Here is a 20,457-nt window from a genome sequence, read left to right as displayed (position 1 = left end):
TCCAACACACCTATTTCATGATTTCCATCCTTTTTAAAGATTTTTACAACATCTACACCATTCATAACACTAAAACAGATCAAATCTTACCTTTCTTAACCTTACAACCTTGGGGTTAGCGATCTAAAAAACGAAGGGTTTTGATCGCTAAAAAACCCTTTTCCACGTTATTTTGGGGACCTCCTTTAAAAGGGTTTTGAACCAAAGAAATTTTTTTGGGATGGCTAGAATTGGACTTCACTTTTTCTCCTCTCGTCGAGAGGTAGGTGTCGTTGTTCTTCATCTTCTTGTCTTTTTTTCTAAGTATAGAATGAAGGAAGATGAATTAGTAGGCATCTTATTGTGCTCCACATGAGTCATCAGAGTGTCCATGGCCTACACGTGTTGGACCAATTAAAATTGGCCACAAAATGTGTGGGAACCACTCCAAAGTCACGCGCCAAATGGCCTAATTTTGCATGATTTCCAACTTCCAATTATTCCACTTGGTCCCAAATTTTCCTAAATGTTCCATGCCAACAATTACGAACAACTTATGTCTCAAAATAAAATCGAAGGTCAAAAGTCCCGACTTTGTGTCCGGAATGGTCTTGACCCTAACTCATCATAGTTAACCCGAACTGTCCCAATGTACCAAAATACGGGATATAACAATTTTATTATATTATACACGCGGAGACTTAAAAAGTAAACACACAAGAGGTAGAATTAGTGTTAAACTTCTGAAATGGACATATGTTAGTCCCTGCTTGGAGTACAATTTTCGTGCTTTCTATAATAGAGTAATAAATGAAGTGTAGAAGTAAAGAAATATGATAACGTAAAAGTAAAATACACGCGTGTACGGAGAATAGGTGGCAAACCAAGTACTTCGTGTCCCAAAAAAATTTATCTTAGTTTAACTTGGCGTAGGTTTAAGAAATAAAAGACTTTTGAAATGTGTAGTCTAAAACAAAGCTTAGATATTTGTGTGTGTAATGTAAATTATCTCATAAATTTAAATTGTTTCTAATTATAAAAAGGTCCCAATCTTTTTGGGACATACTAAAAAGGAAAGGAAAACATAATCTTTTGGGATGGAGGGAATAGTAGTACTTGTTAAATGAAGTGAACCCACGACTGGAAAAAAAGGAAAGAAACCAAGTACAATTGAAATAAGTCCAAGTTTAGTGTACAACTCAAACAACTTTTTGTACAATTTGTTGTTGCTGTGTTCGTCCCTCTTGGACACTGACATATATATTAGAAAAGAAAAATATTTGGCAAGAACGTGAAAATTCAAAAGTGAACAAGTAAAAGTGCACGGAAGAAATAAATGTATCGGAGAATTAAAATTGAAATGCATACGTGTATACATGAGAAGAGAATAAATATTCAGTACTATGACATATGTCCACATGGGATAAAAAAATAATTGATTAAAGTGTACAATTTATATAGCTTTTGGTACAAGTATTCATTGCGTGTACAAGTTATAAAGCTTTTGGTACGAGCATTTACAGCTGTATTAGTCCCTCTTGAAGACTTATATATAATAGAAAAATGTTGACAACCTCGTAATTTGTATTTATTACTCCTACATATGTTTAAGTGGCAAAAATAGATGAGAGTGAAGGTATTAATTTAATATGATAAAATATTTATTTACACATGCGTACCGTTCACACCAAATTATGTAGTAATGTCATGGTCAAGTGATGTCAGCAGTATGTGAAGATATGCATCATGTATAATATCACTGCTTGATATATATTAGCTGTGGTTAATTTTTACCCCCTAATTAATTGAATCATGGGGAAATATTTATCCTCATATGGTATTTATATCAAACCAAGCAATTTATTCATAACAGTAGTTAATAATTAAACTAAAAAGTACTCACCTCTTATATTCATTGATTTAGTATAGATATTGATACACGAGTAAGCTTTTACCATAAATCTTTGGTGGTCGATGTTTTTCATGTGCTTTAAGACTTTGGTTGGTATACTGTGTTTAGTCATTAAATATTTGAAAAACTATGTTAGAGAGCAAAAGAACAGTGCATGGAATGACGCATATTTTGGTCGGCAATGACCTAATATTTGTCATTTAACCAATAGAAAGAATGGACACGGAATTAGAGGTTTGAAGGAACTTGAACTTAAAATATAAAAAATAACTTAGGAATGTGTTAAAGATGGATAAAATTCGTTAGTCCTTGATTATTTTTTTTTTATGACCAGATGTGAAGCTTAAAAATTTCAATTAAAAAAAAATCGAACTTGTATCTCAAGTGTTTTAATTGCATTTTCCAATATATGGTTTTTTTTTTATAGTACAATATTTCAGCGATGGAAATTCAGCTTAACCATCTTTCTTAGTTGCTTCTACAAAGTCTCAAGTTCGAGCTCAGAAATAAAAAAAAATCTCGATAGAAAATGTTTCTCTGAACGGACCTATATGATGCAATCCAAATTGGTCATGTGAGTGGTACCAGATACTAAATAATTATATAATAAAGGAAAGAAAACTCTCTCAATCATTAGTGTTACTATGGCCAAATGAGAGAGAGAGCCTATCTGGATATTGGAGGTCTGAATTGGTCAGCAAACAGACTTTTTTCTGTTTCTAGATTTTCAGTATTCCACAAAGGGTGACTCGTGGGGATGGTAAGAGAGATTAGAGAATATATATTTGGAATATCAGATTTCTTTTATTATTTAAAATTTAATAGTGAAAAATTTTCCTCCTCCATTTCAATTTATTTGTCTTATTTTCTTTTTTAATCAATTTTAAAAAAATCTTTCCCTTTTTTGATAACTCTTTAATTCCAATTTTTCACGTGACATGTTTAAGACTACAAAGATTAAAGGACATTTTGATACATGTTACATATCTTTATTCTAAGATCACAAGATTCAAGAGTCTTGTTTATTTTCTTAAATGTGTGTCAAGTCAAGTCAAACCAAAACAAATAAATTGAAACAATGGGGATAATACAAATAAGTTAAACTTTTTTTTATTATTTTTTTTAATTTTTTTATATATAGACCTCATATTCTTCTTTTATTTTTGTTTTCCATTTGATTTTACATTCGAAGCCCGACTAAATTCAGATTCGCTTTTGAAAGTCCCACACTAAGAGGTAAAGTACTCATAGTAAAGACGACTTCATACTCAACACTCAATCCGGAACCTCTGGTTAAGGTGGCGAGACTACTCGTGTATGGCTGTGGAGATTTGAAGATGGGTAAGACTATTGAAGTTTTGAATTGGTCAGCACTGAACATTTGGACTTTCTTATTTTGACCAAAGACGAGTCCACATAGAATAACTCGTTTTCATCAGTCAACTTTCCAAATCCACTCCCTTTTTTTCCACATGCCTTTTTTGTTTACTTCTCATTTTTCACTATAAATCAACACCTTTTAAATTCAAATGTTTCCATCAGCTTTTGCTTCAACACATATCTCCTACAACAAAAACAAAAAAAACCTCTTATAAGTCCCATCATTTCATGCATCCAACTTCTCCATCAAATTTCACAAAATCATCAAGTTTCTAAATCCCACAAAGAAGACGATTGTCTTCTTCCATATCCCAAGATTTTGCTCGTTTTTCAGGGTAATTTGCTCGTTGATGACATTCCATGCGTAGCAGGTTCACATAATTTCAAGGGTATTACATACCGTTTTGAGTTGATTAAAGCAAGAAACTCAAACAGTCACGTCAACAGAAAGAGTTAGCTGCTAAGCTAAGCTGCTGTTGTGGAGCGTCTTTCTAGGCTTTAGAATAGCTCCCCCTTTTCTTTCAAAATGGATTGTGCGTTCAACTGGGAATACAAGACACTCATCAATGAGCTGACTCAAGGGATTGAACATACAAAGCAGCTTAGAGAACACTTCCACTCTGCAGCTTCAACTTATGAAAATCAAGAATTGCTTCTTCAGAAGATTTTTTCTTCTTATGAGCAATCTCTGATGATTCTCAAATACAGTGGCTCACCAGTCCAATCCCCGCCGGCTCTTCCACCATCATCTGGTGTAATCGAGTCTTCGGTATCGGTTGATGGAAGTCCTAGGAGTGATCACAAGAAAAGGAGTTTCCAAGATCATCAGGAGCTCATTGATATTTCAAAGAAAAGGTACATCAAATTCCGTTTTAAAAAATGATACTTTTCTATGTTTAGAAACTCTTGAACTTCAAAATTCTCGTTTTACCTAATAACATGTTTTTAACTTTTTATAACCATGGAAATGTCAATCACATGTTTAAGACTATAAGTTCTAAGGATCTTTTTTGATATATGCCAAAAGTTTTTCTTTTTCTTAAAATCCTGTCCAATACTAAGTGACTGCTCTAGAAAATGAAACGAAGAAAGTTTTGTAGTTGACTTTCATAGGTCAACTAACCTGGTTCTTAATGGATATTGCAGAAAATCACAGCCCACATGGACTATGAACAAGTCAAAGTCAGCGCGGAGACCGGATTTGAAGGTCCTACTGATGATGGATATAGCTGGAGAAAGTATGGACAGAAGGATATTCTTGGAGCTAAATATCCTAGGTAATAAGTCAATTTCATTTCCTGCAAAAAAGTCATAAAAACTCATAAAAAGGAAAACCAAACTATACTAGAACATAATTAAATAGAAATGACAAAAATGGTCGCTTAAGTTTGAGGTTAGTTCAAATAGTCCTTAAGTATGCGGTTTTAACTGTTCAATTGCACTTAGATAAAGGGACAATTTGAACCCTACCCTCAAACTTAACAGACCATTTTTATCATTTTAAGAAAACAACAGTATACTTCTCCTAGGAATTTTGGAAACAGAGTCCTATGTTCTGATACCAAGTTTACATATATTTTTTGCAGAAGCTACTACAGATGCACATATAAGTCACACGCAAAATTGTTGGGCAACAAAACAAGTGCAGAGTGTCAGATGATGATCTACTGTATTTGAAATCACATACAGAGGCACCCATAATTGTCATCAAAATACTTAGACTTCACAACAACATCGCCAGCAGAGACAATAGAATACAGCAAACAAGCCAATTACAAAACGGGCAATGTTCAAATCAGGTGCTAATGAACTTGAAAGCAAACCTGAGAGTCAATACTGATGACGTGACACCAACGGTAGACAGCGTGTCCTTCTTTTTCCTTCAACATTCTGGTTTGACAGGTGGCGGCTATTCACCATCTTTGTCTCTCCTACAACCCCGGAATCAAACTACTATGGTTTGGGATGGTTCATAACACACCACTCAGAATCAGACCTCACTGATATATTTTCAGCCAATACTTCACAACAAGTTCTCCAATTGTGGGCGAGCTCCACTCCGACCATTCAGCTAGATCCAAACTTCTCCTTCAATAATCCCAATCTTTTCTCCATGAACCCAAGCTAAGACTCTTGAAAAGGACAATAAAGATGAGTAGTTCAGATATTATCACCAAGTTACTTTATTGAGGTTGATAATCCTCCTTTACAAATTCGTATAGATATAGATATGATTGTAAAAATTTACAATGTTCAGTCTAGATATTTAGAAACTAGCTATTGTATTTGTATCAATAGTCTACTGTGTTTCAAGGTCATTAGGCATCAGTTGCTGAGTGAAATTCAAGCATATTTTTGCAAAAGACTATTGAACATTCATGAATTTTATCAAACTACAGACACGTAGGCCGGGTTCACCTTTGCTTACTATCATGGTAGACTGAGAATAACGGGAAACCAAAAGCATCAATAGCATGTTTGATCAAGCTTCCAAAATCTGCTTATTTTGGAAAGTGCTTTTCGGATAAGTACTTTTGGAGAGTAGCTGCTTATGTTTGGCTAATCAATTTGAAAAGCATTTTTGTCAATATTAGAGTAGTACTTTCTGCTTGGCCAATGTTCTAAAGGTGCTTTTGGGCAAAAACTACTTTTTTAGCTTCTGAAAAATAACTTTTGTTGCCGCTCAAAAGCACTTATTTTTTCTCTAAAAGCCGGCTAAATACCCCAACTTTCTAAAATAAGCACTTTTTGAAGGAAAAAAAACAAGCACTTTTGACTTCCCAGAAGCTTGGCCAAACAGGCTATAAATCTAACAATTGTAGGCACTGAGATGCCACAAGCCATTCGGCTGTTGCAAACAGACAGAACACTTAGCATTGTTTATCATTCAAATGCAGCAAGCAGAAAGTTGTTCAAGCCGTTTTAAAGCCTCCTGGGAAGTCAAAAGTGCTTTTTTTTTTTTTTTCCTTCAAAAAGTGCTTATTTTAGAAATACTCTGCAAGAAGTCACAACAAAAGTCATACTGGTATGGACAATAAAAACCAGAACAACAAATGTACTATAGCTATTAGTAAATGTATTATTAGCAGTTAACCATTAAAGGGAGCACACCATTTACATGAAATTGTTCGGAAGAGAAGGTATTTTGATAGTCATCAGGAGAACCCCACAATAAATTCCAACAGATTAAGAGCCTGTTTGGATTGGCTTATTTTAGGTGCTTTTAAGCACTTGTGTAGTGTTTGAGTAAGATAAAAAGTGTTTAAAAAAAAACACTTTCGTAGTGTTTGGATATGATAAAAAGTGCTTTTAAGCACTTTTGTTAAGTCAAAATAACAAAAATAAGCCAAAATCCATAAGTTAGGCTTATGCTTATAAACCATTAGGCTTATGCTTATAAACCATAAGTTATAAGCTCATCCAAACAGGCTCTAAATAAGTAAAAGAACAGTAGGTGACTTCTTCGCATCTGTCTAAGCCTTGATGGACAGAGTTACTTACCTGTTGCTGGTGGAAAGTAGCACGTTTCCCGTAGAACTAGTCGAGGTGCGCACAAGCTAGCCCCGACACCACAGTTATAAAAAAGAATAAGTAAAATACAATAATTTAAGAACAACTCGAACCATCAGCAAAAACACGAGGGCCAGAGAAGACGGTGATTAACTGTGTGCTTCATTGACTGTTCATAACATCGATTTATGCAATCTATACAGCTATCTTTCTCTACTGATGCATCAAGATAGGACTGTCGCAACTATGCTTGAGGTGAAGATACAATTGACCAGAGAAATATCTAGTGAAGCCAGACGGACAACGGGAAAAACAAAAATTTTCTTTGAACCGCTGATATACTATTGTCTACAAACAACAAAGGATGATAGATATATACATGTCAACTAGACAGATGACTTCTTCTCCTCTTTAACTCTGGAGACATCATTGGTTTTGCTTTCTTCAGAATTCTCAGCTTTCCTAATAGCTTCCCTTAGTCCCAACACAATGAATAAGTTGGTTAAAGTGAGCAGTGACTCAGCTCCTCCATGCAACCAATCCACGTTGGATAGAGAAGTTCCATAATGCACTTTCGCTGTCCCAAAGCATGTTGTTAGAATTACAGTTGTAAGTTATAGCCTGTTCGGCCAAGCTTCTCCAAAGTCAAAAGTGCTTTGTTTTTTTTTTTTTTTTTCAAAATTGAGGTGTTTGGCCAAACTTTTAGGAGAAGGAAAAGTGCTTTTGAGCAGAAGCAGAAACTGTTTCTGAAAAGCTGAAAAAAGTAGCTTCATCCGAGAAGTACTTTTTTGAAAAACACTCTTGAGAAATACAATTAGAAACACTTTTTAAAACTTGACCAAACACTAATTGCTGCTCAAAAGTGCTTTTCAAATTGATTAGCCAAACACTTATTGTTTCTCACCAAAAGTACTATTTTAAAAAGCACCTTTGAAAAATGAACCTTTCGAAATAAGCTGATTTTAGAAGCTTGGCAAAACAGGCTATTAGAATTGTACAATCAATAGATTCTTTGCTGAGAAAGGAAGTTACCGTAAATTCCAGCAGGAACTGCACAAAGGAGGTGAAACAGAAAGAACAGTGTCAAAACAAATAAAATGGAGTTAAAATGATATTGCCAGTATAATATACAGTTAGCAACTCATGGTGATTCAGAATCAAGAAAAGTTAGCAGCTCCAAATATACAATTCCATTAAGAATAACAAGACAATTTAATATACTATGCCTCAATTGTAAACAAGTTGAGGTCTACTCTTGACCATATGTATCTGAAATTTTGTCAAGTCTAAAAACAGACACAATATGATTAATGCTCTAAACAAGAACAAGGGAAACAACACATATAGAGTTCCATGAAGAATACAAGAAAATCAATATACTATGCCTCAACAATAAAGGGTCCCCAATAGTAAACTAGTTGTAGTTTATTCTTGACCATATGCATCTTGAACTTTGTATATGTGAGTTTCCATAGCCGGTCTCAAGTCCGAATAAATGAAAGGGTTAAGGGTCAAAAATAAAATAGAACAATTGTACCCTCCCTTATACTTTAAGGCTATTTAAACACTTGCCATTAGCAAATTGTTTCATACTTGCTCTTCCTAATGGAGCTCCAGCCTAAAGAATGACGGAAGGTAATTTTTTATCAAAGACAAAAGCGGAGGGGTAAGTTTGGACATTTTTCCCAAGTAATTTTGACACGTGAAATCCCTCTTTTTTTTTTTCTGTGACAACCGTGGTGCCCGGTGTAGCTTGCGCGCACCTCAATTAATTTTGCGGGTACTTACTAGCTCCCACTAGCACTCCATGTTGGAGCTCAGTTAAAGTCAAGGGATAAGAGACAATTTACTAAAGTAAAGGGGTACGAGCGACACCAAATTAAAATGAGAGTAAAATTAAGATATTTCGTATAGTAAACACATAAATTTGGACATTTTTCCTAAATAAAAAGAACTGGATTAAGTAATATTCTTTGTTTCATTTTATGTTACACTCACTCCTTTTTTGTTCCCAAAAAGAATGACACCTTATTTAACTTTAAACTTACTAATGAGATGATTTCTAGCCACACAAATGTCTATTGCTTATTTTGGATCACAAGTTTCAAAAGTTTTATTTCATTCTTAAACTCCGTGCCTAGTCAAACACATTCACATAAATTGAGACACAGGGAATACTAATCATTCTAAAAAGCAGCACAAATATGATCAATACTCTTAAGTCTTAAACAATAGAATAAGAGAAACAAGAAGGGACTTACTAGTAGCACCCACAAAAGCAAGCAAGAAATAGAACCCAAAAAGTGTAAGTTTTGGAGCAGTCTTGGATTTGGTGATGAAGTACAAAAAACCAACATAAGGGAAAAGAGAAAAAGCAAATAATTGTGAAGCTATGCTTTGTGAATCAATATTTGGTGCCCATGGATCAACTGGTAAAAACCCACACACAATTCTTGATTTGTTGCTGTAAAATTGTGGATAAATGGAGAAGCAGAAGAACCAAGAATTATGGGGTTCTTCCAAACAGGGTGTAAACAGTTCAACATTTTGCATCAATGGCCTTTTTTTTTTTTTTTTTTTTTTATTTTTATTGGATTTACAGTTTTCTGTTGAAAGGAGATATTGAAGGCTCAACCATAAAGTAAAGGGATAGAGTGAAAGGAGTTGAATATGGGCTTTGCTGGACTATTTCTTAAATGGCCCAAGAGCATTACAGAAAGAAAAAAACTGGAAAAATGGAGAATTAGAGGAAGCAAGAATTATGACTCCTACCAAGGGTTCTTCCAAACAGGGTGTAAGCAATTAATCATTTTGAATCAATGTTTTTTTTTTTTTCAAAGCAAAAAATTGCTTAAGGCAAACCTTTCGCGAAGCCTTGTGTTGCGGTTTTTTTTTTTTTTATTATTGTTTTTATTTTTTTAGCTGTTGAAAGGTGAGATTAAAATCCGCTTTTACAATAGACGCCCCGCCAAAATAATAGCCAGCAAATATATATTTTTTGTATATTAATATTTATCATATAATAGACATATTTATGGATAACTAATGTATATTTCTTTTATATACGTTCAGCAGTTGTAATTATTTTTGGCGTGTGGCCATGTGCGTTAACTTTCTCAAAAGAAAAAGGAAATGATAAATCACACGTTTCCTGACTTTATCATGATTTCCCGGAACTTCAATAGCATAAATGAGTTTGTTGTCAACAAATGCGAATGCTTAAGAACTTTAGGTGTCGTGTTTATGAACTGTGATTCATTAAAATTGTCATTTAGGAGTCCCAACTGCGATTTAGTAGTTGCATTTAGATCTTTACACAAATAGAAAAGTTTACTTTTTGGTTAATTTACATAAATTATACAATTATTATACGCAATTATATACATATTATAGATAAACCCTACATATATTATATCCCGATCAACTATTTTTAGTTAAAGGTTAGATGAGCGGTTATTTAGATTAATTCTTCTTTAAACTAATGCAATTTAGGAGATGCAATTTACAATTATATATAGGTCTCATCACAATTATTTCTTGGGAAATTATGGTTGTGCAATAAGACGTCGTTTTATAAATCTTTGGCATGTGGATTCAGTGAATGAATATTACCTCTTCCAAATAAATATGAGAATGTCAATGAATTCCTAATTGTCTTTTTTGTTAGCCTATTGATACTTTATCTAAAGTCTAACAATCCATCATTCCCCTTCAAAACTGGACCCCGTTTTTCCAAATTGATCCCGCGGATATAAAATTCAGAAGAATATGTGATTGATTAATAATGTAAGCAAAAGTTTCTAGATTCATGGATATATATATACACACACACCATATGGAATTATACCCAGTTATTATTAAATAATTGTATGAATCCATAAATTTAAGGATTTGGGGTATCTTGCTACACTACAATACCATATAAATGCATTTTGATTAGTATTATATAGGAATAGAAAGATAGATCCATCCATCTATCATTTTCGATTTAGAGTTTGATATCTAAGAAATCGATTTTATTTGACGTTGATTCAAAGAACTGAGCTTATTCCTCCGATAATGAAATGACATCTGCTGCAATGGATGCCAGAGGGTCTGTAGTACCCGAATCGATAGAGTGATCCAGTAGCAGGGAAGGGGCCTAGAAGTGCCTACTACTACTCCCCATTATATTTGGCTCTACACATTTACAAAGTTAACCCATGTCCAATGCCTGACAAAGTTAATTAGGGGGCTTTAATCCTTACTCTTTTTACCCGTATTCGCCCAGGCTAACGAGGCGTTAATTTTGGAAGAAGAGTGGAGCCTCGGTTGAAAAAGCACTATTGAGAGGAAGATCCTTGGCCCCTCTTCATTCTCTATTGGATTCCTAATGAAAGTGCAAGAGGGGGTAAATGTAATTTTTTTTTGTTTTCAATCGACTGGTCATGAACGACAATCTACTACTAGGCAAACAGTTATGTAAAGACAGTTAAATAACAAAATATAAAGGATGCAGAAAGTAAAGTGACACTTCCTATTTTTATACTGGCTCGAATTCAATGTTAACTCTAATTTAGTTTCCTTGGGTTGCAAGAGGGTTTTAGAACTGTAAGCTCTTGAATTTGTTCTTGGTTACAATGTTGAGTGTGTATTTCCTATGCATACACCAACGATCTTTTAATTTCAATCTCTTAGCAGTTTATACAATGCATCATCACACACTATTATTATCTCTTTTCTCTTGGGTACACAGTAATTCGACTAGGGACAATGCTTATAAAGAGTAGAATAAAGAAGTTGAGAGTGGTTAGACAAGACGTATATCTTCTCTTCCGTCTTTTCTGGACAATTTACAGTCTTCTGCGCTGATGACTTTGGCCTTAATTTCTGGCTCGTCCAAGCGATTTGATCCTTGGAAAGATATGAAGTATCTTTGCCAAGAATAAGATTTGAGTTTTTACCAAATTTGAATCTTCGTTTCGATCAGCTTTCTTTCTATCTTCTTCTGTCTATTTAAATAAGTCCTTTGATGTTGTTTCAGATTGATTCCTTTTCCATCCTCGACTTGTTGATCTGATGTAGCTAATCTTTTTCTTTGAATCTTGGAGTTAATTTATTTTTCAGATAGTATTTATCACTACATGTTACTAATCAATGCGCTTATTGAAAAATTTACTTGTAATTAATTTTAGTTGGCTTAACTATATAATTTTTTCTTGCCATTAGTACATATAAATTAACCTCTCATTAACTAAACTAGAAAACTTGTCCGCGCTTCCCACAGTTATTAAATAATTTTTTTAAAAAAAATCAACCTTTATTCCTCGATCAATGTGATATTCTCTCTATTCGTGTGATTCTTCTTGTCAAGAGTTCTTGTGTTGATCTAATTTCCTAGCTACTTCCTTTTTTTTTTTGTCATTGTCCTTTTTGTAGCTGCTTTTTAATTTATTCTTAGTGATATTAGGATGAATGAACGAAAAGATATTTTCTATGAATTTTAAGTTCAACATTTCTGGCTAAACAATCTTTCTTCATACAAGAATGTCAAACTTATATATAACTCATTCAGCATAATTTTATAATATTGAAATCTTAAATTCTAAAAGACAATTCAGTTTTCTAACTCGCACTTTATACATCTATCGTTAAATTTACTCTTCTTTCCTTGTCTTGCAGTGCATAACTTCATCTACATAAATTTTGATCTAATATAATCTTAGATAAATATACAATATATAATCCTTTTTATTTGCTCATCAATTTTGGTTTGATCTACTATAATATCCTATAATTATTATACAATATATGTTGCTATTTTCAAACGTTAAACCAAATAAATGGGAATTTCAAACTACATGAAGTTATTTAAATGAAATAAGGTAATTAAGAAAGATTATCATATGCACAGGAAAAAGTAATCTTTCTATGCAATTATCATTGGGTTAGCAAGGCTCGAAGAGTTTGGAATGTCAATGGTTTAGTTTTGAAGGTTGAAACTTGAAAGTATCACAAACATACTTGTAAAATAGATTATGAACGATGTGAGGAGTAGTTACAAATATCTGCAGAATAGTTGAATAGGAAAAATGAAATTTGAACAAAATATTCATAGATATACAAAAAGAAAGCTAAATCTAGAACGAAGGTAGTAATCACATAGGAAAAAGATATTTGAAGAAAATTAAAAGACTTATCCAGAAAGAAGACAATATATGCAATCAAATTTTCAGATAGTCCTGAAACAAATTATCCTGCCAATCATTAAAGACCCACCAACGCTTTTCAAATAAACTCTATAGTACATTTTCTCAATTACAACAATTGCAAACCCAACACACCTTTTAATCATCCAACACAACTGAAAGTATCTTCCAAATCATCTTAAATTCAGAAGAGATTTAGAGAAAGTACAATGCAATTATCCACAACACCATACACACAAATGTATGTATTTATAGTTAAATAGTGAGGGGAAGTTGAATAGAACTGGTATATTGGGAATATGAAGGTGAAAACATAAATTTTTGAGGATCACATTTAACCGGTAACTTATAATTGCTTCGATTTCAGGTAATTAAATTTTTTATACACATTAATGTACATTTATTATAGGGCATAGGCTTACCATTCTTTTGCTTTCACTGTGCTTTTAGACATATGGAGTTTTTTACTCTACAAATTCTTTGTATTGTAAACAACAATGATATTATACTCATTGGTGCCAAAAAGAAACAACTGTTAAGTTAATAAATTAGCAATTAACTTCATTACTGTCTGCTTTCAGTTTCTTTAGAAACGATTAAGAAAGAGTAAATGTAGCATACAATAAATGAATGAATAGGAAAAAGATAATACTGAAAAAAAAATCGGAAAAAGTCATCTGGGTATAGAACGTGGTTATAGAATTTAATGTTAAATAATGAATGATATAAAGAAGGTGTATTTAATTTATTATTTATTTATGCAGATTTTTTGGACATCAAATAAGGGGAAAGAATTCAAAAAAATGAGAAAAAAGATAAATATAAATGGAGGCCAAAGAGAGGTGTCACATCACCTTGTTTATGCCTAGCTTTATAATATATATAGATACTTATACTAAGTACTAGTTCTACGGCACGTGTGTTGCACGTGAATGGTGAATCATGTAGTATTTGATTTTATAAAATAATATTAATATTATTATATTATAATAAAGAAATGAGTAAATAATTATACATGAAAGAATAAAGTACAATTTTTGTTGAATGTCAATGTGGATCATCGTATGGCGACATAGTTCCTCACACATGTGTTGCACGTGAATGCTGTTGGAAGATGGAGAATGGAAGAGGAGCGTGGGTGTGTGTGTGTTTATATATATATATATATATATATATATATATATATATATATATATATATATTATCTGGAAAATAATGCAGTAGTGTAATATGTAGACTGTATTAATAAATATTATCTGGAAAATAGCTATTAGATCTCGTGAATCTAATTATCTAAATTTTGGACTCTGGATTCTCTCTCTCTCTCTCTCTCTCTCTCTCTCTATATATATATATATATATATATATATATATATATATATATGTGTGTGTGTGTGTGTGTGTGTGTGTGTGTGTGTGTGTGTGTGCGCGCGCGCGCGCGAGATAGCACAAATGGAAAATCTCCAAAACAAGAAACTAGATTTGACTCTGGATCTGCCTTTATATGGAAGCACAAATGCATCCAATAAGTCTCTAATATGGGACTGTGAAAGCTCCCTCTATGACTCATTTGAGTTGAAATCTATAGAGCGCCAACTCCATTCGGCCTTGACTTCAAGAACACTCTCCTTGCCTCATTTATTGCAACCTCAACGCATGTCCCCAAAAAAGAGTAATTCTAAAATCGCTAGATCTTTCCAGAAGCTTCTTAAATTTGTCTTCAGACACAAGGAAAACAACAATCATCATCTTCCGGAGGTCCTCGAATCAGAGTCGAATTTAGAAGGTAGCTTGCTTCTTATTTTAGTGTTTGATCTCTTCTATCTCTAGCCTGACTCGTTGTTATTTATGCTGAAGAAAGGCCTGGTGTTGGGTTTTGGATTTTAATGATGACGTACTAAATGTGCAGGTACAAAAATAATAAAGAAGTCACGTGCAATTCAGTAAGTATTGAAGGAAGCGACATCAAAGGACTGATTTGAATAGACAAAAGAGGATAGAAGGAAACATCAAGACGTTAGATGTGAGAACATCGTGAGGGTAAATATCACTTAACATTTATTTTAAAAATACATAGCCCAATTTTACATCTTCACTTGTCATTGGTCTTCATATTTTGTCCTATGTCTCAAAATTATCATGTTTTATTTTACTATTGCACTATTTGAAAGTAATGACTAAACTATATAATTTTTTCTTGCCGTTTACATATAAATTAACCTCTCATTATCTAAATACTTATACTAAGTACTAGTTCTCCAAAGACATGTGTTGCACGTGAATGGCGAATCATGTAGTATTTGATTTTATAAAATAATATTAATATTATTATAATAAAGCAATGAGTAAATAATTATACATGAAAGAATAAAGTACAATTTTTGTTGAATGTCGATGTGGATCATCGTATGGCGACCAGTGGCGGATCCAGGATTTTCAATCAGGGTATTCAGAAAAACAACTGAACCAACTTTTGCATTTGTTCAGGGTGTTCAAAAGTCAATATATGTAAATGAACAGAAAATTTACCCTAAATACACACTGTAATTTTTTGCCCAGGGTGTTCGAGTGAACACCCTGAGCCTTTACTACATCCGCCCCTGATGGCGACATAGTTCCTTACACGTGCGTTGCAGGTGAATGCTGTCTGAAGATGGAGAATTGGAGCATGGAGAATGGAAGAGCAGTCTATCTATCTATCTATCTATCTATATATATATATATATATATATATATATATATATATACTTGACCCGCGCATCGATAATAAAGAATTGACAGTAGCAAATTTTAAAAATCTATCAAGGTACCTATACATGAGCAACTTAATTAACAAAAATGTACCTAGCATGTTTATAGCCATTTCCATATGAATATTCCTACTTTCCATTGGTCTGTTTGTGCCCATCCTAAATCCTCAGACTTGTGAAGATTGATGTAATTACTTTGTACTCTTCTCTAGACTTCGTTGTCTTGTCTCCTACCGAACATTACGCTCGTTTCCTCGCGAGAAGTTAAAAATAAAAGTCTTTGCTACACAGTTTCATGAAGCTGCAAAAAAATAATATAAAAGGAAATTTTATCAACTACAAATATTTAATAGAAACAAATTTCCCAAAAACAATGTTAATTTAGAACTAATTAAGAGCCTACAAAAACACATCAAGATTTGGGACTACCACCCTCTCGAATTACAGCATTTGAAGAGGAAGATTCTAGTTCACTAACCCAAGAATAACTAATAGATTGCTGATATAATTTTGTATGGTATTTTTTGCTATGCATCCTGTGCCATATCTACAAAGAAGGAATATTTGGTCAAATTTACACAAAAAGGAAAACTTGATATATCCAAAATCAGCAGATTAAATCTACGATGTCAACCCTCCGAAATAAATTGAATTTTAATTCATTAACTACAACATTAAAGATGAAGATTGTTGGTATAATTTTGTACGAGTGGACTCTTTCTTCCTTGAAAAAGGTTAAATCTCTCTCTAAAGCCAACAAACATATGTATTCTTTTGCTCTCTTTTTTTCTCCCGCTTTTCCCCTCAGTTTTTTCCTATAGAGACGTAAAAGAGCCCTTTTTTCTCCTCTTAGTAAGATCAAAACGTCACCGCAGCAGTGTTTGTTCTCAAGCCACCTATACAGGATTTGGTAAAGGCCACATTCATACAGTAGCAATTTTTTTAAAACTATTTGTTCTTAACCTCCCAAGGTTAGGGGTGGGCGTTCGGTTCTTCAGTTCGGTTTTCTCAAACTTCGGTTCGATTTTTTAATTTCGGTTTTTTGAAAATGGACACCGAACACCGCATCAAACTAATTCAGTTTGGTTCGGTTTTTTAAAGTTCGGTTCGGTTTGGTTTCGATTTTTCTAGCTTAAGCACCAACAAGACACTGCATAAAAAAATATACATTTGTTCATAGATTTTAGCGTGCATGAAGTTCATGTCACATATCACTGTTGAATTATGAGTTTACAAGATGAGAAATAGTAACTTTGCTTTAATAAGATGCCCCTGAATTGCACAATAGTTTCTATTCCATACAGCTAAGGCATGGAAATTTAATGCATCAGTTTCATAAACTTCTTGAAAATCATTTTACAAAATGAAGTTGCAGACAACCAAGATTAAAATGAAATTTCTAGAACATCACGCTTACAATTCTGTTAGTAATGTTTGATGATAATGAATACTTATGAAACATGAAATATTTATATAACAGGCAGCAATAGTCTTACAAACTAGGGGTGGGCGTTCAGTTCTTCAGTTTTCTCAAATTTCGGTTCCAATTTTTTCATTTCGGTATTTTGAAAGTAGACACCGAACACCGCACCAAACTAATTTGGATAGGTTCGGTCTCTTAAAATTCGGTTCGGTTTGATTCGGTTCGGTCTGATTTTTCGATTTTCGGTATTTATGCCCACCCCTACCCAAGGTTGTGCAAAATTTAGCCACTGAAGGTTTCAAAATTTAACATTATTTTACCATGGAAAACTTAATATCTCCAAAATCAGCAGATTAAATCAATGATGTCAACCCTGCCGAAGAAGTTTTATTTTAAATTGTTAAATACATCATTTGAAAATGAAGATTCTAGTTAACTAACCCAAAGATAACAAAAGGAGTAGTGGTATAATTTTGTATAGAAGTTTTTTGCAATGCACTATGTGCAGTATCGGCAAAGAAGGAAAATGTGATCAAATATACATCCGATGGAGAACTAAATTATAGAAGAAGAAGAAGAAGGAAAAAGTTGTGGAGAAAGAACTGAACGGGAGAAGCTGCCGGAAGATGGATATCAGACCCAGTTGATTTGGGAAGATATCTTCTTGGTATTAAATATTTGGCGAAAAGACAAAACGGTCCTCACGGATAAAAAGATGACAAAGCACTTTTAAGGGCATTTAAGGAAAATAAAAAGTGGGTACAATGCTATCCTACAACCTTCATGTTATAGGATAGCAAAACCATATATATATATATGTATTTGTGTGTCTGCGCACGCACGCTCTCCTCTTCCATTTGCCATCTTCCATAGTAAAAGATAGCACAAATGGAAAATCCCCAGCACAAATGGAAACTAGATTTGACTCTGGATCTGCCTCTGGATGGAAGCACAAATGCATCCAATAAGTCTCTAATATGGGACTATGTAAGCTCCCTCTATGACTCATTTGAGTTGAAATCTATAGAGCGCTAACTCCACTCGGCCATGACTTCAAGAACACTCTCCATGCCTCATTTATTACAACCTCAACACGTCCCCAAAAAAGAGTAATTCTAAAATAGCTAGATCTTTCCAGAAGCTTCTTAAATTCGTCATCAAATACAAGAAAAACAACAATCATCATCTTCCGGAGGTCCTTGAATCAGAGTCGAATTTAGAAGGTGGCTTGCTTCTTATCTCCGTGTTTGATCTCTTTTATCTCTAGCCTGACTCGTTATTTATGCTGAAGAAAATGTTGAGTGTTGGATTTTAATGATGACATACTAAATGGGCAGGTACAAAAAGAATTAAAAAGTCACGTGCAATTCAATAAGTGTTGAAGGAAGCGACATCAAAGGATTGATTTGAATAGACGGAAGATAATAGAAGGAAAGATCAATACGTTAGATGTGAGAACACCGTGAGGGTGAATATCACTTAACATTTATTTTAAAACACATAGTCCAATTTTACATCTTCACTTATCATTGGTCTTCATATTCTGTCCTATGCCTCAAAATTGTCATATTTTATTATTACGCTATTTTAAAGATATGACTTAACTATATAATTTTTTCTTGCCGTTAGTACATATAAATTAACCTTTCATTATCTAAATACTTATACTAAGTACTAGTTCTCCGGCACGTGTGTTGCACGTGAATGGCAAGACGGATTTAATAAGCTTCTGGAAAGACCGAGAGATTTTAGAAGAACTCTCTTTTTGTGACACATGTTCTTCAAAATAAGGCAGGGAGAGTGTTCGTATTCTTCTAAATAAGGCAACGAGAGTGTTCTTGAAGTTATGGCCGAGCAGAGTTGGCGCTCCATAGATTTCAACTCAAATGAGTCGTAGAAGGAGCTTTCACAATCCCATATAAGAGACTTATTGGATGCAAAATCATTTGATGATTTGTTTTCTAAGTTCTGATTTTGGGATTTTTCCATTTGTGCTATCTTTTACTATGGAAGATGGAGAATAGAAGAGGTGTCTATATATATATATATATATATATATATATTTGTGGGATGATGTAACTGGAGCTTTATCCTTGCTTCCATCCAGAGGCGGATCCAGAGTCCAATATTTAGATAATTAGATTCACGAGAATCTAATAGTTATTTTTCAGATAGTATTTATCAATATAGTCAACATATTACTAGTCAACACGCTAATTGAAAATGTTACTTTTAATTAATATTTAGTTGACTTAACTATATATGTTTTTTTACCGGAAGTACATCTAAATTAACCTCTCATTATCTATATACTTATGCTAAATACTAGTTTTTCGGCACGTGTGTTGCACGTGAACCCCGAATCAAGTAGTATTTGATTTTATAAAATAATATTAATATTATTAAAATAAAGCATTGAGGAAATAATTATACATGAAAGAATCAAGTACAATTTTTTGTGAATGTCAATGTGGATCATCGTATGGCGACATAGTTTCTCGGCACGTGCATTGCACGTGAATGTTGTTGGTATTATTCCTCTTTTATTTAATGCAAAGCATAAATAACATTTTGTAAGTCTCCACCAGGGGCGGACACACCTTATAGTAAGGGGTGTCGTCCGACACTGCTTCGTCGCAACTTTTAATTAATATTTATGTGTATATATACTAGTCTGAAAAACAGAATATCATTACATTATTCTAAAGTGATACCGCCTACTACAAAATGCTCCATGGCCTATTGGTTAGGCATGTCTCTAGTGTAGCGATACCCAGAGTTCGAATCTGTTCGCAGCGAATTATAGCTGCTTTTTAAAAAACTCTTTGTAATTGTTAAAATATAGCATGCTCCTTAGTACTCAAACCCCCAAAATCTTACCCCTAGCCCTAAGGATCAAATAAACTGATCAACCTAAGGTTAACTTTTGCATAATTGTCTTTGACATTAAATTACTTGAAACCAAAGTTTGAACTGGATTAGCCAAGCTAAACTTAAAACTCTAACGTTCATTCGTCCCTCTAATTTTTTCATATGTTCTCTTCTTTAAATGTCGACACCCCTTAACAAAAATTTTGCGTACGCCACTGGTCTCCACAATTAATCTGTGTAATCTCTAAATCGTAAGTATATGTGGAGTGGGAGAATTAAGTTACTTCTTCGTAAAGGGTTCACATTCATTCATATGACGGCTTTTTAATTTGTAACTTCATTAATGCAAAGATATTAGCTCTTCAGAAGACTTGAAGTTAGTAGTCTTATGACAATTTTTTCATTAAAGTAGGAATAATGCTTCATTACATTAATCCCATTTGG

General features: G+C 33.4%; 2 protein-coding genes and 1 pseudogene across 2 annotated transcripts; 2 read left to right on the top strand and 1 right to left on the bottom strand.

Annotated features, from left to right (window-relative positions):
* The first annotated feature begins 3,797 nt into the window (after positions 1-3,797).
* On the top strand, positions 3,798-5,859 carry LOC132060059 (probable WRKY transcription factor 53; annotated as a pseudogene).
* A 1,066-nt stretch (positions 5,860-6,925) lies between these two features.
* Positions 6,926-9,351, bottom strand: LOC132060047 (uncharacterized). The gene is made up of 3 exons (XM_059452913.1): positions 9,043-9,351; positions 7,814-7,831; positions 6,926-7,358 (listed from the first exon to the last, which is right to left on the bottom strand). Exons 1-3 carry the CDS (start codon positions 9,332-9,334, stop codon positions 7,168-7,170), a joined length of 501 nt encoding a protein of 166 aa, XP_059308896.1. The 5' UTR covers positions 9,335-9,351; the 3' UTR covers positions 6,926-7,167.
* A 5,070-nt stretch (positions 9,352-14,421) lies between these two features.
* Positions 14,422-15,047, top strand: LOC132031399 (uncharacterized). The gene is made up of 2 exons (XM_059421342.1): positions 14,422-14,755; positions 14,879-15,047. Exons 1-2 carry the CDS (start codon positions 14,422-14,424, stop codon positions 14,914-14,916), a joined length of 372 nt encoding a protein of 123 aa, XP_059277325.1. The 3' UTR covers positions 14,917-15,047.
* The last annotated feature ends 5,410 nt before the right edge of the window (positions 15,048-20,457 follow it).

Source organism: Lycium ferocissimum, chromosome 1 (assembly GCF_029784015.1).
Source record: "Lycium ferocissimum isolate CSIRO_LF1 chromosome 1, AGI_CSIRO_Lferr_CH_V1, whole genome shotgun sequence".
Taxonomy (NCBI): domain Eukaryota; kingdom Viridiplantae; phylum Streptophyta; class Magnoliopsida; order Solanales; family Solanaceae; genus Lycium; species Lycium ferocissimum.
Note: the sequence above shows the minus strand (reverse complement) of the source record. Positions and strands in the feature narration are given on the sequence as shown.

Coding starts and splice junctions, on each gene's coding strand:
- LOC132031399 (XM_059421342.1), top strand. CDS start 14,422: ATGGAAAATCTCCAAAACAAGAAACTAGATTTGACTCTGGATCTGCCT. Junction 14,756..14,878: donor ATCAGAGTCGAATTTAGAAG/GTAGCTTGCTTC, acceptor CTAAATGTGCAG/GTACAAAAATAATAAAGAAG.
- LOC132060047 (XM_059452913.1), bottom strand. CDS start 9,334: ATGCAAAATGTTGAACTGTTTACACCCTGTTTGGAAGAACCCCATAAT.